The 27,968-nt window shown below is 34.6% G+C and overlaps 5 protein-coding genes across 6 annotated transcripts; 3 read left to right on the top strand and 2 right to left on the bottom strand.

The window, feature by feature from the left end:
- Positions 1 to 1,835: 1,835 nt before the first annotated feature.
- On the top strand, positions 1,836 to 2,818 carry LOC123204939. Its single transcript, XM_044621756.1, has 3 exons — positions 1,836 to 2,080; positions 2,170 to 2,228; positions 2,457 to 2,818. Exons 1-3 carry the CDS (start codon positions 1,927 to 1,929, stop codon positions 2,592 to 2,594), a joined length of 351 nt encoding a protein of 116 aa, XP_044477691.1. The 5' UTR covers positions 1,836 to 1,926; the 3' UTR covers positions 2,595 to 2,818.
- Positions 2,819 to 5,906: 3,088 nt separating this feature from the next.
- On the bottom strand, positions 5,907 to 7,870 carry LOC123204823 (GDSL esterase/lipase At1g74460-like). The gene is made up of 5 exons (XM_044621627.1): positions 7,556 to 7,870; positions 7,089 to 7,219; positions 6,763 to 7,002; positions 6,431 to 6,680; positions 5,907 to 6,350 (listed from the first exon to the last, which is right to left on the bottom strand). The coding sequence occupies exons 1-5, from the start codon at positions 7,791 to 7,793 to the stop codon at positions 6,109 to 6,111; spliced, it is 1,101 nt and encodes a 366-aa protein (XP_044477562.1). The 5' UTR covers positions 7,794 to 7,870; the 3' UTR covers positions 5,907 to 6,108.
- Positions 7,871 to 12,086: 4,216 nt separating this feature from the next.
- Positions 12,087 to 22,884, top strand: LOC123204822 (malate dehydrogenase, chloroplastic-like). 2 transcript variants are annotated; one of them, XM_044621626.1, is made up of 2 exons: positions 12,087 to 12,217; positions 21,397 to 22,884. In XM_044621626.1, the coding sequence occupies exon 2, from the start codon at positions 21,405 to 21,407 to the stop codon at positions 22,638 to 22,640; it is 1,236 nt and encodes a 411-aa protein (XP_044477561.1). In that variant the 5' UTR covers positions 12,087 to 12,217; positions 21,397 to 21,404; the 3' UTR covers positions 22,641 to 22,884. The 2 variants fall into 2 exon arrangements, with proteins under 2 accessions (XP_044477561.1, XP_044477559.1); XM_044621624.1 differs by lacking the exon at positions 12,087 to 12,217 and adding an exon at positions 20,221 to 20,381.
- On the top strand, positions 12,211 to 18,980 carry LOC123204821 (pre-mRNA-splicing factor SYF1-like). Its single transcript, XM_044621623.1, has 5 exons — positions 12,211 to 13,775; positions 14,331 to 14,515; positions 14,607 to 14,777; positions 17,073 to 17,525; positions 18,359 to 18,980. Exons 1-5 carry the CDS (start codon positions 12,278 to 12,280, stop codon positions 18,812 to 18,814), a joined length of 2,763 nt encoding a protein of 920 aa, XP_044477558.1. The 5' UTR covers positions 12,211 to 12,277; the 3' UTR covers positions 18,815 to 18,980.
- A 671-nt stretch (positions 22,885 to 23,555) lies between the features above and the next one.
- On the bottom strand, positions 23,556 to 26,075 carry LOC123203995 (pentatricopeptide repeat-containing protein At3g47530). The gene has a single exon (XM_044620509.1). The coding sequence runs from the start codon at positions 25,936 to 25,938 to the stop codon at positions 24,091 to 24,093; it is 1,848 nt and encodes a 615-aa protein (XP_044476444.1). The 5' UTR covers positions 25,939 to 26,075; the 3' UTR covers positions 23,556 to 24,090.
- Between the last annotated feature and the right edge of the window lie 1,893 nt (positions 26,076 to 27,968).

The following is a 27,968-nucleotide window of genomic DNA, read 5'->3' as shown; positions in this document are numbered from 1 at the left end:
TGCCCCTAAGTCCGCCGCTGTCAGCGCAAGATGTTGTGTTGATTCTTCATGCAAATCAGAATAATCTTCTATTGTGAAACCTACATTTGCAAAGGAAAACTGAAGTCAAATCTTTGAATAACATGTAAGCAAAATATGAATCGACCAAAGAATTTCCATAACCAAAATTTCCCCTGATTAATTCAATCAATACTCATAAACTAGGTTAAAGAATTCTGCAAAAGAAATTGTATGGTTTTAGACAAACATGATTAAGTTATCTCCATAGGTAGAATAATTTGATTAGGAAATTGAGATTGAATATCCTTCTGTAGCAGAAGGTCTTCCTTCCCAACACTAGTTCAAAGTGCGACAGTTTGAAATGAGGTAAAATCACGTATATATTTGGGAATGGGACTTAGTCTATTTTATTAATAAGTTTATTAAACCCTCTCATTAAAAGTTTAATAGACTACAACAAACTACACTTATCAGTTAAAATTAAAGGGTCCATTATGAAGTGTAATGAGTTCTACAATATGATCACACAATACCCAATAATCTGAAAGCAATATTATATGTACTTATTTTAAATATATAAATATGTATACACTTACACATCTCATCATATGATTAGGTATTGTTTTATCTTTAATTTAAAATCATATAATCACATGATGACACATATAAGTGTGTATATATTTGTATACTCAAAGTAAGTACACATAATTTTATTGATAATATGATTATGAATTATATATTTAACCGATTTTATTTTAATCAAATTAAAATCATAATCAATATATGTTCACCTAAAAAGTTCCAACATAACATTGTGCTTTGAACTATACAGTAATATTACTCTCGTGGTCTTGAATTTATAGCTATGCAATCGACTTCATCAATGGAATGCTAGCTGCGGTTGGATTTGTTGTCTCAATTTTAATGAGTAATGCTACATGATAACAAGAGTTTGCATATGGTTTCTAAAATGGACAACATCTAATAATGGCGTGAAGAAATACAGCTTTTTATTTCGCTAACAATGCAACATATAATAAAACTAAGGTGAAATTAATGAGGAAGTTTGCAGGAAATAAATATGAATATAAATTCATCGAATAGTGGTGATGGAAGGTGCAATGATAATGCCCACTAGGGGCTTGACTTGAATAAGTGAACAAGAAGAAATGTAGACACACTATCACCCTTGTGTCATCTTCCACTTTGATAGTGTGCTCCATCTTTCTTCACAAATTCCGCTTAAATAAAATTCTTGATGGCATTGCCCACTTTCCCAACCTTATTTCCAACTTTACAGTGGCCTAGTTGTTTGAAAATTTGTTGTTGCATATCAACATTAATTATAATTTTAGTTTAATAAAATCGGGTAATTGAATAGTCTAATAATAGTTTACAAATAAGTTTAAGTTATCAAATAAAAATAAATCTAATATACTTTGGATAGACAACATTAATGTAGTTTTAAGGTAGATTGAACCTTTGAAACCATGACAATATAGTTTTTTTTTCATTGAAGACTGTTATTTAGAAAGGTTTCAAAAGCAAAAGATCAATCACTTTAATGCATGTAATTTTAGGATTGTTACGATTTTATATTGTATGATGTTTCAGATGTTCTTATAACTTTACAATATTTAAATTCAGTATTTTATAATGTATGTGTAGATCTTGAAATTTGGATTGATTGATTGATTTTATTTAGTTTAGGCAAAATAAATCTTACACTAGTTTTTCATATTTAAATCTATGGCTCATATTTACTCTACTCACTAAGTTATTCTCTTTATAAAACGCGTTTAGCCCCCACAATTTTTGGTGTTCCTTTCCCCTTTTTGACTTTGGTTTATTTGATTCTTCCTTTTCCAACACTATAAACTTCGGAAAAATCTTCATGTAAATGTATAAATTGAGACTTCTTGCTGTATGAGACACAGCAGTTGCATTCAGTGTAGTTCTAGTTTGTGTACAAGAAGCAATACTGTTTCAGAAATGGCAGAAAGCTCTCTCTTTCGTCGACTACTTGTAACTTCATTGGTGTTTTCTCTCCTTGTAAGCTTGAATGCAGTGCCAGTTACAAGTAATTATCCTTTTTCATCACTCCAATACTTCATCTTCTTGTATTTTCATCACCCTTTTAATATTTTATGAATATTTTTGTGTTTCCAGGAATTGGGAACTTCATGAATGGATCTCAAGTTTATGAACTTCTAGAGAAAACCCCCCTGGTACTTCTTATCTCATCGTCATCTGCCATCAGAGTAATGGTGTTTTAAGTTTGATCAATAAAACTATGAAACACAAATGAATACACATTTGATATGTATCATTATGTAATTGAGTGATTCTGAATTAAGGATAAAGTAACACTGATAACACACACTTGTACCCATTTATGAATTCAAAGGGGATACGCATAGTGTTGCTCTTATGCATTCTTTTTATGCTGATAACAGGTAACGGGTGAGAAAAGTTGGGAGAAAAATACTATTGTTGGAAGGATGGGGGTGGAGCTGAATGATTATCCAGGATCAGGGGCCAACAACCGCCACACTCCAAGAACACAACTTGGAAGAGGCTGTGTTGATTGTTGATGAGCTACTCTAGTTAGTAATATAAGTAATAGAGAAAAATGATTAAGCATGATTTTAGTTAGTCGAGATGTTTAGGAAGTTCTTCATTCCCTTTTTCCTTGAAATGGTTGAGAAGTAGTATTATAAAAACCTACTTAGGAGTGGATTCCAGTGCAATATTGTATGCAATAGAGATGTTGTCTTGATCATTATGTATGAGCTTTAATACCAATTTCTGTTATGTATATTTTAAGCCAAAGCATGAGCTCGTGCATGTTTCTCTTGCTGCAATTATGCTTTTTTATCCCATCTACATATGTCCTTACAGGATATTAATGAATGAAGCATGAGTTCATACTAAAGATGGCCATAAAATCAAGTCTTCAGCCTGCCCCTTCTTGATCGGGAGGGGATTTCCCGATAAAAAATGAAACGGGGATAAGAATGGTTAAAATCCCCACAGTTGTGATGGGCCAAGCATGGGATAAATATAGCCCTAACATGTCCTCACCCCAACCCATTCTTTTCCCAATTTGTCCTCTCACCTATATGTACCCGAAACCCTTACATATCGAATTTTTGTAAAAATTTTAAATTATTACAAATATATTTTACCACATAATATATATAAAAAATATTTTTAGCCAAGATGAGAGAGAAAAGTGTGGATAATTTTTTTGGTGGGGATAGGGAGGAGTGGAAGGGGATGAAAATTTTCCTCATTGGAGAAGACAAGGATTCCCTGTCATCACCGTATCAGGGATGGGGCAAGGACAAGGAAATTCTTCCCCTGTGAAGATGAGGATAATGATTAAGGTATTCAACCCTTATCTGCCCCATTACCATCTCTAGTTCGTACGTTGCAGCTAGTAGCAGTTCCGAATCCGATTTCTTTTCTTGGAACTGGATGCTACACCACCCCAAAGTTCCTGCACTTATGATTTCAGGAACTTTGGTTGCAAATACAAGATTCTTACTGCTCTGGGGCGTTTTCCTTGTTGTTTTGGAGCAAAATTTGAACAGGTGTTGTGCACTAGTGTAGTGTCTATTATCAACAAGTCGTTTTCTTTTGTGATATCTTGTATGTTCATTATGTGATATTGATTAGAATTGGCAAAACGGACGAGTCACTCATATTATCCGTTGATACCCATTCAAAAAACGGGTATGGGTTTTTAAGTTTTTGAATCCAGACCCATTCTAACCTGAGTCAACTAGTCCATTTGTCAAGTCTATTGTTGACCTATTATCTTTGTGAAGACATTTGAAGCTTCTATGCTATTCCTTTTCCCTTTTTTGTGAACGATGGAGGAAGAACATGTTAAAAAAACAAACAGAAAGACGACAGTGGCTTACGTGGTGAATGCAATTGGGTTTTGGACCTACAATTAACATAATCCATGCAGCCTTTACCGTCAAATATGCTTGTCTTTACCGTAATTTTTGCTAAAAAGCAAATAGCAAAAAGACCTTGAAAATGGTTTCCCAAAATTGGTATTGGACAGCCTAGTTCCCACAAAGTCCAATACAGGTTATCTGCATTGTTTATAATACAAAAGCAATGTCATACATACATATTTTTTTGTACATAATTTGTGTATATAAATAATGTGTCATCATACGATTGGGTATTACTTTATCTTTAGTTCAAAATAATTTAATCACATGATAACATATCATCTATATACCTACATTACGTATCAAAAACATGCCAACATAGTTTTATTGATAATACAAATATTGGTTAATAAGACAAACCACTTAAAAAATCCTTGTATATATATCTCAAGAGTAGAATTGTATACACAAATAATGGTTACAAACTTGAATATAAAATATTGATATATCATCATATAATTGAGTATTATTTTATCTTTAATTCAGAATCATTCAATCACATGATGATATTTCATAATTTGTACTTACTGTTTGTACACGTAATTTTATTTATATCTTAAACCATTTTGACATTCAATTTAGTGGAGAAGGTGGATTATGAGGTGTTATGCATTCATTTTGAATTGCACACAGCTTTCTGGATGCTTCTCCTCCTTGAGAAGTAAGATTGTCAAACTCAAATATCATATTGTTTGTGTATGATCCTTATAATGGACAACAAAGTATAGTTGATAAACTTGTGGAAGCGCATATTATATAAATTATACAAGCGTATCTGTGATTAGAAAACAAATAATAATATCTCATTATGTGATCAGGTGTTACTTTATTTCTAATTTAAAACTATTTAATCATATAGTGACATATCATTGTTTGTATACATAACACTATTTTTAGTGTAAACAATAATAACGAATGATTACAAATTGTTAACTTATTTCCTTTTTACAATATTGTATTTATAGAATAAGAAATAATTATTCAATCACGTAATGAATAAGGATAAAAATGGAAAGAAATCTTATAATATCAAGAGATTGGAATGATATATTGAAGTGATCATGGAAACAATTGAAACTATCAGAATTCAAATAAATTTATTGTCGACTAAGTCAATACAATTTCTTAATGTAGGAAACTGTGGTGCTATGTCTTTTTCTATGGTTTTTTTAATTATTGGAGAACCCTGTACAACAAGGCCACCTAGGTAAACCTTGGATTCAATGACTGAATGTACAACCACTGCAACTAGATAATTTAGAGTTTCACTAGTTGTAGGATTAATGCTAGGGTTGGACCCGAACTAAGTTGACTCGGGCCCAAAAGTCAGCTCGGCTTGGTTTGAATTTGTTTAGTTTGAATATAAACCAAGTTTAAGTTAAAAGGTTCAACTTATTTTAAAACCGAGCCAAACTTCAGCTAGAGAGAGTTTGACTTAGTTTGGCTCGTGAGTTAGATAGATGACTCGATTTGTTTCAAACTTGACTCATGTCTTGATTTGAATTATGTTAAATAATTGTTAAACGATATTGTTTTATTAATAAGCCACAAATTTAAATCAAGAATTTGAACCATGAATTTAAACCATAAGTATAAGCCAAACTTAAATTGAGTTATTTTTATTCGAACTAAACTCGAACCACTCTTAATGTTGGCTCAACGAATTCAAATCGACCTATTTTTCATTCGAGCCGAACTCAAACCAATGGATGTTCGGACTAAGTTCGGTTCGTATCTACTCCTAATTAATGCAGTTCGAACCCAGACCCTCCTTATGGGATCAATGCCTTTTTCTATGTTGCCTTAGAATTTTTATATTTGATATGTTCAGAAGCAATTCCAAAAGCTGAATGGTTATGACATATGAATAATTTTTCACAGAACAGAGACCAAACCCCCCAATCCTGAGCAATCAAATACTTGTAATAATCAGCATTACACAATTGAAATCACATTTAAAGATTAACCACACATTAATTAATTATGAATACATGCCAAATAACTCATTAAATAGATGAATTGTACTGTAATTCAACTAAAAACCTCGTCACTATTATTATCCAATAGTGTTACTGTTTTCAGAAAACAGATGTAGAATGCAAAGAAGCTGCTACCCTCACAGTCATAGCAAAACAGGTTATCCATGTGTATCTGAGGATGGTTCGAAAGCGGGTGCAGGCGATGGAGCATCGACATGCAGAAATCCGAACTTCTTGATGAGGTCATTAGCTATCAACTCATTAGCACTGTCTGATGGGTGGTATTCATCCCAAAACACATACTTGCTTCTGTCTTTGCACAGTGATGAGACAGGTATACATGTAAGCGCCGGTCGAATTCTCCCAAATGAACAACATGGCGAATTCGAGTTACTAAATCCTGCAACCATCAAATTTGGAAGGATCATTAGTTTCAGGACAAACAAATAGTTGATAAAGGGAATAGCAACATTTGCATACCATATTTTTGCGGATTGGTGATAACATCATTGACAACATCATAAGCTTCTGCAAATTTGAAGCTTGCATTGACAAGTTGGGTTGACAGATTATCTAATAACTTGCTTCCAGCTTGATTGAAGCTAAGAGCCAGCTTGTTGGTTCTGTCCTGGCAGCTCCCATCTGTACTTAGAACCCTTTGCAGTGGAATGCAGCCCATCGGTCCTAGCCCGAATACCATCAATTGCCGCGCCCCCAACTGGTGCAATAACTGCTCCAATCATAAACATACAATTTCAGAGAAACCCAGAAAAAGAAAAAGATTACAGCAGCTTAATTCTAGTTGAATTTACCTTGAGTTGGGCTTCAAGGGTTTCCATTATGTAGCTAATGAAAGTTTGATCATTGTAATTCCATGAAGCACTGTAAAGCCCTGTTAAGTAATTGTTAATGAAGTCATTGCTTCCTAAAGCCACCACATACCGAGCATCTTGAAAGAACTTATCTGCTTCTTGGTTGCCAATTTTGCTTATTATAAGCTTTTGTGTCCCCTGGAATAGCTCAATTTGCTTATAAAGTGACAACTTCTGAATCTGCAACAAGTTATGGAGTTTCAGCACACATATTTTAGTAATCTGTGGAGTGAAAATGAAGTTTGATTTACAGGGTTGCAACTTACAAAGTAACTGCCAGTATCATTCAAAATCCCACCGCCACCAGAGGCATAATTCACTCCATTCTCCAATATGATATCTTCTGTTAAAGATGGATCCAGAAATGCAGGCGGCCTTGGTAGACCGGTCTTGTCACCTGAAAGAAACGAAAGTTCATTTAATTTGCTTCAAATTACAAACCAAAAAAATGTCACAGGTACCCAACAGAAAGGTTCTGTGACACCCTTAGATAAATTTCAGTTTGACAAACTATAGGAGAGATGTTGAAGCTAAATAGTCTGTAAGATACTTAAGTTGTCAAACACGCTTTAGATTGCAAAGTCCAAATACAAAATCGTGATGGACAATGATGATTTGTTCTATTGAACCAGTTGCCTCTCGTAAGGAGGTGAATTTGACACTTTCAGACAAAACCCAATTCGGCAAAGCAGACTAAAACCAAGTAAAACACATGTTGAACATAAATATGTACCTATTATATCAGCAACAGTGCGGCCATTGGTGAACCTTCCATTAGGCAGCCCATTGCCGAAATCAATACCGTACCAGGGGAGGTTTGCATTAGCAAGACTCCTGGAAAGGTATTTGTTATTGCCAGAATCCGAAAGGGAGTCACCGAAAATGAACTGAACAACTTTGCAATGGTAACCATCAATGACGACTACCAGAAGGATCACGATCAGAATCAACTGAACTGCAGTGAGCTTCATGTTTGACGGAATAATGTATTGTCAATTTTCAGAGCCTGGAACTTATGTTTCTAAAAGAACTGAGCTTATATTTATCCATATATATGAAAGTAAAATTTCCAGAGAGGTTAAATAATTTGATGAACCAACTGCTAAAGATTCAAACCTACTGCAACTACTTGATGAATCTGAAATTGGGTATATTAGAGAAATTCAGGAATAGCATATGAAGCGTGAGCAAGAGAACAATGTTTCTGTGAGTTGTTACGGTGAGTTCACCTACTAAGTTATTGCTTAATTAGCACCCCCCATATTTTATTCCAAAGTTTTGGTGTCTATAGACTCATTCAAATTCATCCAAACTTTGAAAAAGAAATAATAAAAAACGTACGTCTTCAAGATTTCAAATTCAACACTGGGGAACAACTAGTTTAGTTGTGGATTTTATAATTGTTGAGCAGCATTATGAAATATATGGGGCCATTCAACCTACCCCTTCGTGCAATCTCAATCTGGTTGTGTGTGTAAATGTAAAAGAAATTTTTAAGAAATATTTTTTTTCTATGACCGGAACCTACATGAGATATAGTGATTAGACTCACAACTAGTGTACAGGTAATTTAAGGTTTTGCTTAACATAACATCGTTGGATCTCGAACTCAATCCATTCACTTGGAGATTCTACAACTCCTCCACTCATGTCAACCCTTGAGGTCTAAACACGAAGTTCATTTATGTTATCCCGTGATTCAGTTATTTGCACGTTGAATAAGGAGAAATGGGATTTTTATTGAAAATTATGAACTTAGTACTTTCGTAGAAGGATAAAATTATTTCAAGATGAATTGTAACATATTTAATAGAGATGACAATTTTTGTCCGAATTTAGGGTCTTTGTTTTGTTTCTACCCAAACAAGGATGAGATTTTCTAATAAAGTTGAAGAAGAGGACAGAGATGAAGATAAAAAATATCCCCACAACCAGAGACAGACTAGAGATGGGGATACATATGTACCCTCCCCGTCCACTCGTCCCCACCCTGTCCTCATATTAGCACTTTTATATTAATATATCTGCTTAAAATATTAGCATACTTATAATTTTAGATTGTATATATTTTTCAAATTTATTTATGTTTTTTTTTTTATATATTAAGGTAGTTAACATGTGCTATTTGTCGTATTTTGAAATAGTTGGTTGATTTTAATTTTATTTAATATGTTTAAAGGTTATGAAGAAGAGTTTTTTCCCGTAGGTATAGGGACGGACAAGGGATTGTTTTCTCGTGAATAAGGAATAGATAATTATTGTCATCTCGGTAATACGGACAAGTCGAGGACAAGGAAGGGGAATAGGGCATTCGACCTTACCCCTCCCCATTGTCATCCCTAATATTTATTACAATAATTAGTGGCACACAAAAATATTAGATTATAATAAAATAAGTTCCAACACTCCATTGTGAAATTTTGCTTATTAGATCAAAGTACATATAATCCGGTTCAAATTATAAAATCAAACTTAACCGTTTAAAAAATTATGATTTGATTTGGTTTACGTTATAAAACAGTTTTGTTTGAGTTGAGAAATTTTTGAAAAATAGTTTACGATTTGGTTTATGGTTTGAGCAATTTCCGAATTGAACCAAATCGTAAACAATATTTATTTTTAAATATATATTTTTTATATATTTTAAAATATTTTAGTAACGCTATTTATACAAACAATGTGCACAAATAATAATATGTCATTATATGATTATATAATTTTAAATTAGAGATAAAGTAACACTTAATTACATGATGTATCATTGTTTGTATACATAGTTTTATTACTAAACTAAAGTAGGATCAATGTCTCTATCTCTCCCTCTCGTGCACAACCAACCACAACTCTTGGACCTTGTTCGTCTTGAACTTTGTTCGTCTTGAACTCTCCGGTGTCACTATCATTTTTTCTGGACAGAAAAGAATCATAACTCCATCACCGTCGATCTGGTTTCTATCATCATCTCAAGCGTCAATCAACTTAACATCCAACAATTCCATAGCTGTGCCATTGTAGACTCGTCTCAATCGTGGCTTAACTTACCAATAAGTCGTTCTTCTTCCTAATTTATTATTATAAGCAATTATTTTATTTTTGGTTGTTTACTTGAACTAGATGAGTGTCTCTACTTGTCAACCATTCATTTGTCTTTGTACGATAAACTGGTTGATTTTATTGTTTATTTGCCTTCCTGATTTTTTTATTTTGCTGTTTAGTTGCTCAACCATTCATTTGGTTGATGGGTATCTTTATTTATTTAGCATTCACTTGGCTTTGTCGGTGCTCACAATGTGTTTGACAAAATTTCTAGCTAATATTAAAAATTTTGATGCATAATCTTAAGGACAACAGATTATCATCTAATGCTATGCAAACTACCACCTGGTAATCTAAAGTCAACAACTGTTATCGTTATGAAATGGCATCAAGGCAGAAGATTTATTTAATAAAAAAAGAACGTTTTTTGGTGGTGATATTAGTCTCATAGTGTAGGGTTGGATTCAAACCGAACTGAACCCAAATAAAATGAAGCTCATTTTTGGCTCAAACTCTCCAAGCATGAAGAAGCAACGATTTGTGTTTGGCTCGCACCTGGGTCAAGTTTGTGTGGATGGGTCGGACTTGGCTTTGGTTCGCACAAGATATTCGGCTCGACTCTCCTAAATAACATCATTTCTTTTTTTTTTTTTTAATGATGCGAGACATGAGCCAAACACGACCTCTGTTTAGGTTCGAATTCGTGTTCCCTACTGCTCCCTAACTTATGTACAAATTTGTGTTTGTTTACCTTATGTTAGTACTCAGACTTGCTTGAGTAAAATTTGTTTCAAACTTGAACAAGTTCACCTTGAATCCAACCCTATCATAGTGTGCTTCCTTTGCTTACAACCTGTTTTCATTTTTTTCGGTCAGAAAAAAAGTTATGTGTTTAGATCGATGAGTTTGAAGTGTTGGTTCGGATTTGTTTTCCCTACTATTCCCCAATTTATATTCAGGTTCATGCTTGTTTATCTCATATTCGTATTTAAAGTCACTCAAGCAAAACTTGTTTTAAATTCGAATAAACTCATTTCAAATTCAACCTTATCATAGTGTGCTTCCTTTGCTTACAACTTATTTTTATTTTTTTTCTTTCTTTCGTCACAAAAAGGTCGCGTGTTTAGATTGATGTGGTTGAAGTGTTTTATGTTGTTTTTCTTAATAATTATGATGTCATCACTTATGAAAATTAGAGTATGATTTTCCCTTAAGGTTCCCAATAACAATTTCCCCTCTTAGACATGCTATATCAAAAGTAAATGATTTTTATTAAGTTTAAATCATAAATAAAACTGAATTAAATTATATTTTTTCAGTTTCATTTGATTTGGTTTAGTTTGAATTTTTTTAAATTATTTTTTTATTTTAATTTAAAAAATATATTAAATTATATCAAATCGGATTATATATATTTTTATTATTAGTATTATAAATTAAAAGTGTAAATATTATATTAAAACTATAAAGGCTATTTCTTCCATTTTTAAACTTTATTTATACAAATTTCTCCTGCCTTTTCAAAATCGTGGCCGTCAAAAAGCAACGGCTAGGATGTAAAGAAAATATATATTTAGAAAATATAAATAGAAATACTAAAAGAAAACACGGCTGTTTGAAAGGCGAAAAGTAAAGTACAGATTTTTTCAAGCCCATTGGTGGAGAAGCCCATTACGCTCCCCTCTTGTAAACCCTCGCGTCTTTCACTCACCATAATCAGATAGATTCGATCACCCTCTCTTCTTCAAAGGTTCCCTTCTCTGCTTTCATTTCTTTACTTTTTTGATATGGTAGCATTTTCATACTGTTCACTTCTTCAGATCTGTCTTTTTTTAGGTTTTTTTCGTATGTTTAAACCTCTGGTTTCATTAATTCGCGATTTTCGTGATATTTTGTCTTCTTGTTAAAGATAATAGATACAATGAATGAATAAAGTTATGGTTAAGGTCATGGAATCAGTTATCGGTCTTTAGTGTATTTGTAAGCAGAGGCAAGGGTAATTGTTTGAATTGTGATTATATTAGTGGATTACGTTTAGCTTCTTTTATGTCTCTGTTATATGTATATTCCAATTGCATGAAAGAATTGTATAGCTAATTAAACTATGCACGTTTTATTTGGGAGTTATGTTCTTCTGTTACTGTTAGGTTGAAATTGATATAAATGATGTTAACAATTTGCTTACTCGAAGTACTCCATTAACAAACACTTCATGGGTAAACTTGCAGGAAGTGATTTTGAACCGAGTTGCCCTTATTTATATGGTATGGATTTGCGGCAAGCTAAAATCTATTTTACTTGTAACTCCTTCTTCTAGACTCCTCTTGCTTTCTCAGACATCACAGACTGAGATCATCTGGTAACTCTCTATCTTCTTGTTTCTCGGTTCTTTCTTCGTTTAGGTTTTTTTTTCCTTCTAATGACAATTTCGAAGGAATTATACCCTTCACAAGATGACCTCTTGTTTGAAGAAGAGCTCTTGCGAAATCCCTTTAGTCTTAAGCTCTGGTGGCGCTATTTGATTGCGAGACTTGAGTCCCCTTTCAAGAAGCGTTTTGTTATTTATGAACGAGCTCTAAAAGCGTTGCCTGGAAGCTACAAGCTTTGGCATGCCTATTTACGTGAGCGCCTTAACATTGTGAATAACTTACCCATAACTCACCCACAGTATGAAACCCTTAATAATACATTTGAGAGAGCCCTGGTGACTATGCACAAAATGCCTAGAATTTGGATTATGTATCTGGAGACTCTGACCAAGCAGAAGTTGATTACTAAAACTCGTAGAACATTTGATAGGGCACTGTGTGCGTTGCCTGTGACACAGCATGATAGGATCTGGGAAATATACTTGCGGTTTGTGGAGCATAGAGGAATTCCTATAGAAACTTCTCTTAGGGTTTATAGGAGGTACTTGAAGTATGATCCATCCCACATTGAGGACTTTATTGAGTTTTTGGTGAACTCAAGTCTTTGGCAAGAGGCTGCTGAGAGATTAGCTTCAGTGTTGAATGATGATCAGTTCTTTTCGATAAAGGGGAAAACAAAGCATAGGTTATGGTTAGAATTGTGTGATTTGTTAACCAGACATGCAACTGAGGTTTCAGGGCTTAATGTGGATGCTATAATTAGGGGTGGGATTAGGAAGTTCACTGATGAGGTTGGGAGGTTGTGGACTTCATTGGCCGATTATTATATTAGGAGAAATTTATTTGAGAAGGCAAGAGATATCTTTGAGGAAGGGATGTCAACGGTTGTTACTGTGCGGGATTTTAGTGTGATTTTTGATGCATACTCACAGTTTGAGGAGAGTATGGTTGCTCATAAGATGGAAACTATGGAGCCAAGTGATGAAGAGGAAGAAGATGGTGGTGAGGAGAATGGTTTTGAGGAAGATGAAGATGTTCGATTGGATGTGAATTTATCAATTGCTAAGCTTGAGAAGAAGATTCTTCATGGCTTTTGGTTGCATGATGACAAGGATGTAGATTTAAGGTTGGCTCGGTTGGAGAATCTGATGAACAGGAGGCCAGAATTGGCTAATAGTGTCCTCTTAAGGCAAAATCCACATAATGTTGAACAGTGGCATAGAAGGGTCAAGATATTTGAGGGTAATCCCACCAAGCAAATTTTAACATATACAGAGGCAGTGAGGACCATTGATCCTATGAAAGCTGTGGGAAAGCCTCACACTCTTTGGGTTGCATTTGCTAAGTTATATGAGAGCCACAAGGATGTTGCCAATGCTAGAGTTATTTTTGATAAAGCAGTTCAAGTAAACTACAAGACTGTAGATCACCTGGCCAGTGTTTGGTGTGAGTGGGCAGAAATGGAGTTGAGGCATAAAAATTTCAGAGGAGCACTGGACCTTATGAGGCGGGCCACAGCAGAGCCATCAGTTGAAGTTAAACAAAGAGGTAATCCTTACACTTCCATATTTCTTTATGGATTTTCTTGTTCTACTTGCTATTGATTGTGGTCTTTTATGTTCTGGTATTAGATGTTTTACCATGCTTGAAACAAAGATTACTTAGAACAATTGTAAGTGGATAGGTCTAAAATGTGTGAAAACTTATATGTTTGATTAACAGTTAGTATATTATAAATGAGTGTACGTAAATATACATTGAGGTTAGGTACCATGCACTTAGGTAGCATCTTCAAATAGTTTTGACTATTGAACCATTTAAGAAAGATATGAATATTGATCATTTTCTTATGCCTTATATGGGATTCAAAAGTATTTACCATAGATTTTATTGTGTACACAATTTTGATATGGAAACTTCAGCATGATTTTTAGTCTGTTACTTAATTTGTTTTATTCTTAAGTGGTTTTCTTGATTGATCTTTCTTAATTGTTTTTTCTGGGATTATTAAGTTTCAAGGGGAGAAGATTGAGTAGCTAATCTTCGGGTATTTGTGGACTGATTACTTACCTTCTAGCCATGTTTTTGTATGTTCACTTGCAGTGGCTGCTGATGGAAATGAACCTGTGCAGATGAAGTTGCATAAATCATTGAGACTTTGGACCTTTTATGTGGATTTGGAAGAGAGTTTGGGTACCTTGGAATCCACTCGGGCTGTTTATGAGCGGATTTTGGATTTAAGAATTGCCACACCTCAGATTATCATAAATTATGCACTGCTTCTGGAAGTATGTACATTTTTTTTTTTTTTACTACACTCTTAAATTTATTGGATTTTGTACATATATATATATATATTTTCTATTTCAACTTGTGCAGGAGCATAAATACTTTGAAGATGCATTCAAAGTATATGAAAGAGGGGTCAAAATTTTTAAGTATCCTCATGTAAAAGATATCTGGGTCACATACCTTTCAAAGTTTGTAAAGAGATATGGGAAGACAAAACTTGAAAGGGCAAGAGAATTATTTGACAATGCTGTTGAAACGGTATGCTTTTGTTACTTTTTGATCATTGCAGCTTTTTGTAGTTTTACCGTTTTCTGGCATTATATATTGTTTGAGAGTTACCTCTGTTATGCTGGGTTCATGATTTTTACTTGAAGCTTTACTGGATAGATGTGTTCTGTGTGATTCATCTAGTTTTCTTCTTGACTTTAGATATTCAGAATGATCAATTCTACATATTCTGCATATGTTTTAATTAACATTGAACAAGTCAATGGGATCTCATGAAGAAGGCATTAGTCAATTGCATAACCTTTGGTAATGAATCATTGAACATCTGAAGTCTTGCACTAGGGGTTTGTGTTTGTGCATTTGCATTTCGGTGTTTGGTCCAGCTTCTTCCATCTTTTTGTAATTATATCCAAATGTTTCTTATGGCCTCTGTGATTTTCAGTAATATGTCTTTTGTATATTTCAAATACACATCGAAGTGAAGCATGTGAATGCTGTTTTCTGGTATGCTTTTTTATTTTAACTTATCTAACATGAAAAATGGGTTAATCAATATGGCATAACCATTCTAATTAAGCATTGGATGTTTGAAGTCCTGCACTGTGCATTTGCATTTTGTCTGTTTGTTCAGTTTCTTTCTTCTCTTGTTGATTATATTTAAATATTATGTGTTGCCTCTGCGATTTTAAGAAATATGTCTTTTATATATCTCAAAGTTGCAAAGAATTAGCATTTGAGGCTCTTTTCTGTTTGTTTGATTAATTTTAATTTTATGTCATGCCTTTGTAAAAAATTGAACAAAAACAAAATGGAAATGAAAGCTAAGCTCATTAGGTTGATTTTTAGATCACGGATATTTTGGATGCCGTGGGAGTTTAGTCATATTGTTGTGACAAGTGATTTTCGTCAATAATGTACTATCAAGTAAGTTTTATGTTCACTTGTTATCTGTACTATAAGTTTGCTCAATTAAGTCTGCTTTTAAAAGGATAGAATTTTATGGTGGTAGTAGCTATGTCACTCTTAAGTTGAGCTAGCTTGTTAGGGGCATGTGGCTTCATTTTTCAATTTATATCACTGTATAAAAGTTGTTGGACCAATGACTGCAGTTTTTAATTTAAATGATTTAGAGTATAACAAAATGGGATTTTGCAGAAAAGTTGGACAGAAAAGGATACACATTGCCTTACAGTTATATACTTACCTTTTCTCTATGGATTTTTTTCATCATTTTTATTGCAACGATATCAAATTCATGTCTTTATATAAGCCATTTTTATTTTTTTGGCATTATTATATATTATTATTATCCTTATTTCATTTTTATTTTTATTGGTAGAAAAAGAATTACAAAAGTGGTACACGTGTCCACAATTAGAAAGGCCCTTGGAGGAACAAAACTATACAACAATGTATGAACCTTTTTGTTGGTATGCCTTTATAGACTTGTAACTAATCCTAGCTGCAAAAACACCCCAAGAACATATTAAGTAATAACACCTGCCATAAAGTTGCTAGAGAATGAGTCCTGTCCCACAAGCTGCTGACTCTTCTCCTTTTTCACCTCAAACCATGTTTCTGTTTCATTCATACCAAATCATGCATAGATGCATGATGTCGGAGGAATAGGATAGCTTCAGTTTCATTGATTCTTATTTGGATGTCATGCAAGAGCAAGAATCTTCTTGGTATCAGAGGCCATGGATCAAAGTGCATACATGCAAAACACCAACCAAATAATTCTAAATCAGTGAATAAAGTGCCATGAACCTAACCTTCCATGTTGAAAAACTAATTTAGGCGTAGATGGACACCAAGTGAAAGCTTGCGATAACGTAGATCGGTAGAATTTGAAAACCAATAACTCGTACAGTTAATGGTGCTGTGAAAAGATTCGTGACATTGACTGTTTCAATGGTTTAAGAGTATTGGTTCTGACATTGGCGTGGGGGGAGGGTAGGGTTGGGTCTTCTAATTTTTCTGTGCTATTTAGTGTAATGGAAAAGGATTTGATGGAAAAATTCAGTGTTTTTGTGTGTGTGTAGGGTTTAGGAGTTGAAGCTTTTAGAGAAATTAGAACTTTCTCATATATATTGATAGAGGAGCAAAGTGACAAATCATATGCTATATTCTAAAACGAAGCACGATAACAATATGAGCCTTATTTATAGGCTTAAGAATTTAATTCTAATCATTATAAAATGATGCAATATCAACTAAATCTTAAATTATCATATAGCCTCTGCAGCTTTGTGTATTATTTTATCATTCCGACTTTTGAACTGCATGACGTGGACTTAACATGCTTTTTCTATGTTTAATCAGGCCCCTGCAGATGCAGTTAAACCATTATATCTTCAATATGCAAAACTGGAGGAGGATTATGGTCTAGCAAAGCGAGCTATGAAAGTCTATCATGAGGCTACCAAGGCAGTTCCAAACCACGAGAAATTGGGCATGTATGAAATATATATTGCACGGGCAGCTGAGATATTTGGTGTACCAAAAACAAGGGAAATTTATGAGCAAGCTATAGAGTCTGATCTTCCAGACAAAGATGTGAAGAATATGTGTTTGAAGTATGCAGAACTTGAAAAGAGCTTGGGAGAAATTGATCGTGCTCGTGCTATATATGTATTTGCATCTCAGTTTGCTGATCCACGGTCTGATTCTGACTTCTGGAATAGATGGCATGAATTTGAGGTGCAACATGGAAATGAAGATACCTTCCGAGAAATGCTACGAATTAAACGGAGTGTTTCTGCCAGCTATAGCCAGGTACTTTTTCTTTTTTCCTTCCTGGCCTTGAGTTGGTTTCAATTACCTCAGAGGAAATAATTTCTATGTTTAGAAACCATGCTTTAGCTTGGAATTGCCTGTGGCTGTTAGATTGCTCTATGCAACAAACAAAAGGGTGGATACAACTTTTATATTTGATCAAACTATTAAGTTAATGACATATGAACTATGACTACTGAAAACTTCTTTTCTTCTTCTGAAAGGCAGACATAGAATTAGCCTTTTGAATTTATTCTACAGTTGATAGAAGGTTAGAATGTCTAGAATATACTATCACTGAAGAATATGGCTGATCACCACTTAGTATTGTCTTTCGGAATTTTCCTGGCTTATGTTAAATTGAACCATAATTTATTTTTCTGATGCAAGCAGTGTTTGTAAATGAATAAAGAAAGCCAAGTGATGGGAAGATGTGCTTGGATGGGAATTTTAATCAAGTTGAATCTTTTGTTTTCAATTTTTTTTTTTTTTGTTTCCTGGTTAATGTTGGAGACTTTAATAAAGATGTTCAATACCAGTTCAGGTTATCCAAATCTTTTAAAATAAGTATGAGTTCTCTTCCTTTTAACAAAATGTATACAAGTTGCTTTCCCTGTTAACCTTTTGGTACTTTTTCTGAGAGCAGCTGTTTGTATAAATATTGAGTGTATTTGCTTAGCTGAGCCAGAGTGGGTCACTTTGCCTGAATCCTTGGTGGTGGTTCTAATATTTGTACTGAGGTTTCTCATTTTTGATATCCATCTCATCTCTGTTTGGATTTTCTTTCTGCATTGAAAATTTAGATTCTAATTCTAATGTTATTGCTCTTTCAGACGCACTTCATTCTCCCAGAGTATCTCATGCAGAAAGATCAGCGACTGACACTAGATGATGCCAAGGACAAACTGAAACAGGCTGGTGTCCCCGAAGATGAAATGGCAGCCTTGGAAAGGCAATTAGCACCTGCGACAAACAACACCACTGCCAAAGATAGCAGCAGAAAAGTGGGGTTTGTCAGTGCTGGAGTGGAGTCTCAGCCTGATGGAGGAATAAAAGCCTCAGCAAATCATGAAGACATTGAGCTTCCTGATGAAAGTGATTCAGAAGATGAAGAAAAAGTAGAAATTGCACAAAAGAATGTTCCATCTGCAGTTTTTGGAAGTCTAGGCAGAAAGAGAGAAGAGAGCGAAAAAGGTGAGGACAGGGATGATGGAGTTGCTGTTACAGATAATGATGGCAAGAACCATCTCGGTGCCCTGGAGAGAATAAAGAGGCAGAAGAAAGTTTGATGGAAGAACAATTTGACTCTGGGGATAAAACTAGAGATGCACTTTGAATTATTCATATTGTGTCAGTAAGATTTGTCAGTTTTGTTCTCCATCTCGGCTTCAAAGAAATCCCAAGTCTCTACACTATCATTTTGCTATCAAGAAAGAGGGCTTTGGCATTTCTCCATCACTTTGCTTCAAAGAAATGGATGATAAATGAAAATCCAGCTTTCCAAAGCTTAAAAGATGGGAATATGTCATTTCTAACAAACCTTGGGTGAGAAAAATGGTTACCCACCCTAAAGTTTTAGAAATGATCAAGCGGATGGGTATTTTAAACATCTAAAATCATGCTAAAAATTCTCGTTGGAAGAACATAATAGGGGTATTTGACCTTTCTCCTCTTACATCTACACGAGCGAACTTAAATGGGTAGTGATGATGGATTAATCCCAATAACAGAGGAAAACCCTCTTATTTCCGGCTCGAAAACCTCCTTTCCAAATTAATCAACGGCATTGAAGTTTCGCTTCATTAGTATAGCATATCGGCATAGAAAGCCCGGTTGAGCTTTGGCTCTGTGATGCCTTTAACTTATTTGGTGTAGATCTTGCTGCAAGCTAAAACCTATTTGGTAACCCTTTTAGACCCTCTCTCTTTCTTAGATATCACAAACCCAGATATCCTGGTAACTCTTATCTTCTTGTTTTTGGGTTCTTTCTTCGTTTAGGATTTTTTTTTTCTTAATTCTAATGATAATTTCGACCGATTTATACCCACAATATGACCTCTTGTTCGAAGAAGAGCTTTTGCGAATTCTGTTTAGTCTTGAGCTCTAGTGGTGTTATTAGATTACGAGGCTCGAATCTTCTTTCAAAAGGTGTTTCGTTATTTATGAACAATCTCCGTCTAGAAACTACAAACTTTGGCATGTCTATTTACATGAGTGTCTCAACATTGTGAATAACTTACCCATAACTCACCCATAGAATGAAACTCTCCATAAAGTTTAGTTCAGTTTTATGATTTGAACAAAATTATACATATTTTGAATAAGTTAGACTTGTTAAAAGCCTACATTAGCATGATCCAAAAGATCCAAATTGTGTCTTGGATTTTATCATGTTGTGGGCTAATACGGTTTGCAAGGCTTACCGTTTGACAACTTTGTTACGATATAATCCCGTGAACACGAAGCATCACACTAAATTCAACGAACACCCACTGTTCTGTCTAGGAAGTCTGCTGCAGAAGTCAATTCTGTTTCTTCCCTTTTTAACCTTTATTTATACAAAATTCTCCTTTCTATTAAAAATCCTGGCCGTTAAAAATGCAACGGCTAGGATGTAAAAAAAAGGCAAAAAGGAACAAGTTCTTTAGAGCGAAAACGACGTAGTGTATATATATTTGGAAAATATAAATAAAAATACTGAAAAAAAAAACACAGCTGTTTGAACTTTGAAAGCGGAAAAGCGTAGATTCGTCCAAGGCCATTGGCGGAGAAACCCATTACACTCTCCTCTTATAAACTTTCTCGCCTTTTCACTCACCAAACGCAGATAGATTCAATCACCTCTCTTCTTCAAAGGTTCCTTTCTCTACTTTCATTTCTTTCTTTCTTTTATTTTTTTTAAAATAATTTTAGCTCTTTCAAACTGTTCACTGCTTCAGATCTGTCTTTTTTAGGTTTTTTTGGTCTGTTTTAACCTCTGGTTTCATTAATTCGCAATTTTCGTTGATTTTTTGTATTTTTTTTAAAGATAATATATACAATGAATGAATAATGTTATGGAATCAGTCTTTAGTGTTTTTCTAAGCAGAGGCCAGGGAAGTTGTTTGAATTGTGTTTATATTAGTGGATTACATTTAGCTTCTTTTTATGTCTCTGTTACGTTTATATTCCAATTGTATAGCTGAATAAACTATGTGCGTTTTATTAGGGAGTCATGTTCTTCTGTTTACTGTTTGGTTGAAATTGAATTGACTGATGTTAACAATTTACTTACTTTGTTAGAAAGGGATTATATGATGAAAGTGCTTGAAGTACTCCTTTAACAAACATTTCATGCGTAAACTTGTTGGAAGTGATTTAGCATTTTTGGTCGAATGAGCTTTGTGTAGAAGCATGCCTCAATTTATCTATCAAGTTGTGTTTTGGAGTGTTTATAGTATTTCCAAAAGTGTTTTATTGCCGATATTGTTATGTTTTGTTGAATTAAATAGTAGCTCTGTTTTTGAGGGATAGAAGTAGAAGTGGTTATTACAAAGGTACTTTAAACACTCTCTTAGGAACTAAGTTTGATGCATTTTTTGAATATAGTACTTTGATGTACCTGATTCATTATCTTTCTTTAATATAGTTTAACTATTCTTTTTTTTTTTTTTTAAATAAAATAAACAATCTGTTAACCAAACATAGTGTAAAGTGATGGATCATCTTGTGTGTTATGAAACTATTAATACAACAATGTGTTCTAATTGGCGCTTATATTTATGTATATCATTGTTATTGTTTTCGGATACTTTTAAGTTTCCAGGTTGTTGTCCACACCATTTTACATGTCAACCAGAGCAGTTCCTTATACTTGTTTTCTTTTGTGCAGAGTGAAAGATGGCAGCAACATCAGCTACTACTTTTTCAATTGGATCAACTGTCTCCTTTGGCCGCAAAGCAAGCCAAGTTGCACAGTCAAAGCCTTTTGGTGTGCAATTCAACTCCAAGAATTTGCTTGCAAATTTCAGTGGCCTCAAAGCAGCAACATTTGTGAGCTGTGAATCAGAGACCTCTTTCTTGAACAAGGAGACTGTCCAAGCACTTCGAAGCTCTTTTGCACGAAAAGCCTATAGACCCAACCAGACTCAATATTGCCTACAGCCTAAGGCTTCTTTCAAAGTAGCAATTCTTGGAGCCGCTGGAGGGATCGGTCAATCCTTGGCACTTCTTGTCAAGATGTCTCCATTAGTTTCAGCCTTGCATCTCTATGATATAGCAAATGTCAAGGGAGTTGCTGCCGATCTCAGTCACTGCAATACTCCCTCTCAAGTTCTGGATTTCACTGGAGCTTCTGAATTAGCAAATTGTTTGAAAGGTGTTAATGTTGTTGTCATACCTGCTGGTGTCCCAAGAAAACCTGGGATGACTCGTGACGACCTCTTCCACATCAATGCCAACATTGTAAAGACCTTGGTTGAGGCTGTTGCTGATAACTGCCCTGATGCCTTCATCCATATAATCAGTAATCCAGTTAATTCTACTGTGCCAATTGCTGCAGAAGTTTTGAAACAGAAAGGTGTTTACGATCCAAAGAAGCTTTTTGGTATTACCACACTGGATGTTGTGAGGGCAAACACATTTGTTGCTCAAAAAAAAAACCTTAAGCTTATTGATGTTGATGTTCCAGTTATTGGAGGGCATGCTGGGATAACTATTTTACCCCTTCTGTCAAAAACAAAACCCTCTGTCAGTTTTACCAATGAAGAAGTGCAAGAGCTAACTGTTAGGATCCAGAATGCCGGAACTGAAGTTGTGGAGGCAAAGGTTGGTGCAGGATCCGCTACACTTTCAATGGCATATGCAGCAGCAAGATTTGTTGAGTCTTCTCTTCGTGCACTGGATGGAGACGAGGATGTCTATGAGTGTGCTTATGTCGAATCAAATTTGACCGAGCTTCCGTTCTTTGCTTCAAGGGTTAAGATTGGAAGGAAAGGTGTTGAAGCTTTGATTTCGGCTGACCTCCAGGGATTGACTGAGTATGAACAAAAGGGTCTGGAAGCTCTCAAGCCTGAATTGAAGGGCAGCATCGAGAAGGGCATTGCTTTTGTGCAGAAGCAAGCGGTTACCGCTTAGGATTCAAATACTGAAGCTCTAACGGTATTAAAATACAATGCTTAAGAGAAAAATTGGTGAGTCTGGTTATTTTGTTGTGGATTTATCGTGTCTCGGTAGTTTTATTTTTGTAGAATGGGAGGATTTTTGTTTCTTCCTGCAAAAAATCTTAAAGCATAAAACATCAAAGACTGGAGTGGGTTATGTTGCTGTTGTATATCTAGACAATTTTGAATAACTAGGCTGGTGGGCTATATTTCTTCAACATTGGCTTCTGGTTGCCAAGTTTTGAGAACTTTAAATTTCAAATAATCTTGAAAGATCTGAACTCTGAGTTTCTGAACTCTACTATCTTTCATCAAATATTTATGGTTTCCAAAGTCTCACCACATGCCGCAGATGTCTGAAAAATTAAACTTCGACATCAATGGACCTTTTGTTTGTTTTTTTAACTGATCATATTTTCTGCCTGGACTACAATCATAGAACTTTGGTCACTGGCTTGAGTGGTTTTGAAACGAGTATTAAATTTAATATAAATTATATTATTATTTTAAATTAAAAATAAAATAATATTTATTTATATGATGATATATTATCTTTTACATTCATAAAAGCACGTAACATTATTTTAGATTTTTTAGTACCAATTCTATGCACACTAACCAAATTAAAATCTAAAAGCTACCAACAGAAAATTTTGTCAGTTTTTGGGTCCAATCCATAAAAAATATAAAAAATAATTAAAATTGAAAATAAAAATAAAAATATATATGATATTATATATCGGTCCACAAAAGATATATTCAGGCACAGCCCATTAATTTTTCCTTTCCCATTCTCTGCTGATTATAAGTTTCTTCATTTCTCCAAGTTTTTATCAGTCAACCTTTGGATGGAATATCCCCGATCTAGCCATCAAGATAAGGCAGTACATGAATGAAGCTCCTGACCTCATTTTTCAATCATGTACAATGAATACATGGCTGGATTCCAAAATACACCATATCAACATTGAGCAATAATACTATACGTATTTACTAAGAGTATAGGCATACACTTATATATGTCGTCACGTGATTGGTTGTTATTTTATCTTTAATTCAAAATCACCCAATCATATGACATATATCAAATATATACTCATTTATGTATTCAAAGTAGATACGTATGGTCTTATTGATCAGGATTTGCAATCTTTATATAAAGAATCAGAGATTGAGCAAGGCTGCTGGATACAATTGAACCAAATTGCACGCTACCGTATGCTTTAATGGAGGAAATACTTGTTCCCACTTATTGTTGGGGTCGCTAAATCCTTATAGGCCAAGGAAATAATGATTCTTCTCCACATGATCCGTAAGGCATGGGTAGTATAAAAGCCAAGCCTAGCACTGGCAGTTAATACTTTCTCAGACATCAGTGGCCTCAAGAATCATGCTTTAAGAGCCTTTCTCCAACCATTAACGCCCTACCAGTAGTCATTGCAAGAGCAGTGTCCTTGTCGGAAATGATGAAACCGAGTACGATCTCTAATGATTACTTCTCTGTCATAAACTCCCGAAAGTACCTTAGCAAAATTGTGGCAATCAACACAGATTCGCAGATTCTTGGCCACTCGGATTGCTGTGCCAGGTGGGGTTACAAGGACCCCAAAAGCAATAGCCAACTTCTCACTATGGTAAGAGAGCACATACTCCTTTTCTTCTGCACCCAGGTTGTGCAATTCAGATGTTATTTCAAAAACATAACCAGCAATTTTCAGCTGCTGATTAATCTCATCTAACATCCCATAGATCTCATCCTTTCGTGGATGTGAAACATCATCCACAACAAACTCATGCACTACTCCCTTTATTTCAATTGTACTACAACCAGGAGTAGTTTGGATTCCTTTCTCCTTCATAACACACCTTAATTCCTTCACCTTCTCCCAGTTTCCAACTGAGGAGTATATGTTCAACAACAAAACATAATCTCCAGCTTCCTGAGCCTTAAGTTCAATCAAATGTCCAACCACTTGTTCACCAAGATTGACATGTCCATGAATTCTGCAAGCACCAAGTAAAGTTCTCCATATAGTTGGATCTGGTGTGACCTCCATTGACATTATAACTTGATAAGCCTGATCAAGCAAACCAGCACGACCCAAGAGGTCAATGATGCATCCATAATGGTGTATGTTAGGTAATATGTTAAATTCTTTTTTCATTCGATCAAGAAACATCATTCCTTCATCAACAAACCCACAATGACTACAAGCCAAAAGAAGCCCGGTAAAAGTCTGATCGTCCGGCAAAACGCCCCTTCTTTGCATCTCTTCAAATGCTTCAATAGCCTCTCTCCCATGGCCATTAATAGCAAAACCATGAATCATAGCACTCCATGAAACCACATTCTTCTTTCGCATACCCTTAAATACCCAATAAGCCTTATCCAAACTCCCACACCGTGAATACATTGCTATAAGAGAATTACAAACATTATTAGCATCACCATACCGATGTTCCTCTATATAGCTATGAACTTTCTCTCCAAATTCTAATGCACCCAAATGGGCACAAGCTTGAAGAACAAGTAAACAAGTAACATCATCCGGCTTACACTCATTGACCTCGCTATTCATATTATCAAACACACACAAAGCATCCCGGGATCGCTTGTTACTTACATAACAAGAAATCAAAACATTCCACGCAACAGTATCTCTGTGGGGAATTTCATCAAACACTCTATAAGCTTCAACACTTTTCTTACTGTTTGAATAAAAATCCATCAAAGTAGTCATCAAAAGACTATCTGATTGAAACCCATCTCTAAAAATTCTAGCATGAATTTGTACACCACCTATCAATGAAGAAAATCTAACGCAAGACTTAATTGCAAAAGAACACGTTAAGGGGTTTGTTGATACCGATTTTTGTCTCATTATTTTGAACAAATAAAAGGCTTGTTGAGGCGAGTTGCTGATAGAGTAAGCTCTTATAAGAGTATTGAAATGAGATACATTTGGGTTACGTAGTTGATCGAATATCAAGCGGGAATAAGGAGGATCGTGGAAGGGAGGGAGCGAAATGCGGGACAGCAAGTGAAGAGAAATTGTGGGGTCTTGAATGAGAGATGTACGGATGATGTGGGCATGGATTTGGAGAAAATGGATCTTCTGGGTACATGATTTGATGAGTGAAATAAAATGTTTTTGAGTTTGTGATGTTGATTGGAACAGGGGAGTAAGGGTTGCAAAACAAGAAACAGAACAGGGGAGTAAATGGACATTAAGAGAAGAAGAGGAACGATGGAAAGCTAATACTTTTCTCATTTCAATGTTCCTGAAACATTTCTGTTTGGTGGGCGTGATGAATTGATTGGAAAGAATCCATTGGAGACGCAATGCGTCTCCTCTTAAATTAAATTAATCTTCTGTTTATAGGCTAATCCTTTCCAAATGTGAGTTAGATTCTAAAATTTTAATCTATTCTTTGATCTAATTTAGGGTTTAGGGCTTTATTTCCCATTACCCTATCCGGTTCCCCGAATAATTAATACTTGCTTCGACTTCGATGTTTTCATTATATGTGTTAATGTCAAGAGCAATGTTATATGTATATATTTCTGGTATGTAATTTGACTATACAAATGATATATCATCATGTAATTAGAAATTAATTTATATTTAATTTAAAATCATTTAAATATATAATAACATATTATCTATATATTTAAATTATATACAAAAAATATATACACATAGTTTTATTATAATGTCAATTAACCAAGCATTTAAAGGTCCAAAATTCCTACTTCCCAAATCTAAGCTTTAAAAAAAAAAAAACCTATGAATATTAATTTGGATATATATTTTTATAATATTAGAAGATTTTAAATTAAAAATTAAATAATATTCAATTATATAAAAATATATCAATAAATAAATTATTATTTATTATAAGTATATATATAAAATCACTTTTTTCGATCTTCTAACTTATAAAAATCAATTTGTTCACTTATCGTACACATAGTTTTGATGAAAATTATTATGAAAAACAGTAAAAAGGTTATTTGTTATATAAGTGATTAAGCAAGTATGGAAGATAAAGAAATTAAAAGAAGAATTAAGAACGCAGGAGAAGATAGCAAAGGAGAAGAAAACAAGACTATGAAACTTTGATATCCGGATGAAGAAAATAGAAGAAAAGATATCCATAAATTGAGAGAGAGAGCGGGGGTATTTATACACAAATTTTTACCAACTCCCTTGACAAATTGGCTTGATCATATCAAAGGCATTTAATGCCTTGCTTTAATTTTCCAATTCCTTCATCATGTAGCCACCCTGCCATAAATGCTTTCCCATTGCATTATTTTGACTTGATGAGGTGGAAAGTCATTTGGATGCATAACATTCCCTTTTGGATTTCCACCACTTACAGATAATTATAATAACCTTGCTAAGGAAAAACCCAGTGGGATAAAAACCAAAGCAAAGGAACATAATTATTAAATGTCCTGTAAGTTGGCGTTAGACGTGCTTAAACTGCCTCATTAAAAACCTTACTAGGAAAACCCAGTGGGACAAAACCTAGTGAAGGGAAAAAGAGTACAGTGCACCTTTTGTCCAATACTTCAAAATTTTGCCTGATGAATGCTCCCCCTGATGAACGCTCCCCCTCTTTGTAGTAGGATTAACTTGGTTGCTTGTTGAGCCGCCGCATACCGATGTTATACACTAACTTCTCAAATGTTGATGTTGGTAGTGTCTTAGTGAACAAATCTGCAAGATTCTCACTGGATCTGATTTGCTTGACATCAATCTTTTTACTCTATTGGAGTTCATGAGTGTAAAAGAACTTCGGTGAGATATGTTTGGTTCTGTCTCCTTTGATGTATCCACCTCTAATTTGAGCTATACATGCTGCATTGTCTTCATATAATATGGAAAGAGTGTCTGTTGTAGAAGGAAGACTGCATGCATTTTGGATATGATGGATGACAGACCGTAACTATATACATTCTCGACTGGCTTCATGGAGAGCTAAAATTTCTGAGTGATTTGAAGAAGTTGCAACCAAGGTTTGTTTGGTGGAGCGCCATGATATAGTTGTGCCATTATAAGTAAAAACATATCCTGTCTGTGAACGGGCCTTATGGGGGTCAGAAAGATAACCAGCATCTGCATATCCAACCAAACTAGGATTTTTAGGGGATTTGACAAAATAGAATAATCCCAAATCTCTAGTCCCACATAGATAACGGAGTATATGTTTGATTCCGTTCCAGTGACGACGGGTTGTTGCAGAGCTAAATCGGGCCAATAAATTAACTGCAAAGGATATATCCGGTCTCGTA

This window comes from Mangifera indica, chromosome 20, assembly GCF_011075055.1.
Source record: "Mangifera indica cultivar Alphonso chromosome 20, CATAS_Mindica_2.1, whole genome shotgun sequence".
Taxonomy (NCBI): domain Eukaryota; kingdom Viridiplantae; phylum Streptophyta; class Magnoliopsida; order Sapindales; family Anacardiaceae; genus Mangifera; species Mangifera indica.
Note: the sequence above shows the minus strand (reverse complement) of the source record. Positions and strands in the feature narration are given on the sequence as shown.

Coding starts and splice junctions, on each gene's coding strand:
- LOC123204821 (XM_044621623.1), top strand. CDS start 12,278: ATGACAATTTCGAAGGAATTATACCCTTCACAAGATGACCTCTTGTTT. Junction 14,778..17,072: donor TTGACAATGCTGTTGAAACG/GTATGCTTTTGT, acceptor ATGTTTAATCAG/GCCCCTGCAGATGCAGTTAA. Junction 17,526..18,358: donor TTTCTGCCAGCTATAGCCAG/GTACTTTTTCTT, acceptor TTGCTCTTTCAG/ACGCACTTCATTCTCCCAGA.
- LOC123204939 (XM_044621756.1), top strand. CDS start 1,927: ATGAGACACAGCAGTTGCATTCAGTGTAGTTCTAGTTTGTGTACAAGA. Junction 2,081..2,169: donor GAATGCAGTGCCAGTTACAA/GTAATTATCCTT, acceptor TTGTGTTTCCAG/GAATTGGGAACTTCATGAAT. Junction 2,229..2,456: donor TTCTAGAGAAAACCCCCCTG/GTACTTCTTATC, acceptor TGCTGATAACAG/GTAACGGGTGAGAAAAGTTG.
- LOC123204822 (XM_044621626.1), top strand. CDS start 21,405: ATGGCAGCAACATCAGCTACTACTTTTTCAATTGGATCAACTGTCTCC.
- LOC123203995 (XM_044620509.1), bottom strand. CDS start 25,938: ATGAGAAAAGTATTAGCTTTCCATCGTTCCTCTTCTTCTCTTAATGTC.
- LOC123204823 (XM_044621627.1), bottom strand. CDS start 7,793: ATGAAGCTCACTGCAGTTCAGTTGATTCTGATCGTGATCCTTCTGGTA. Junction 7,003..7,088: donor ATGATACTGGCAGTTACTTT/GTAAGTTGCAAC, acceptor AACTTGTTGCAG/ATTCAGAAGTTGTCACTTTA. Junction 6,351..6,430: donor CACCAATCCGCAAAAATATG/GTATGCAAATGT, acceptor TGATGGTTGCAG/GATTTAGTAACTCGAATTCG.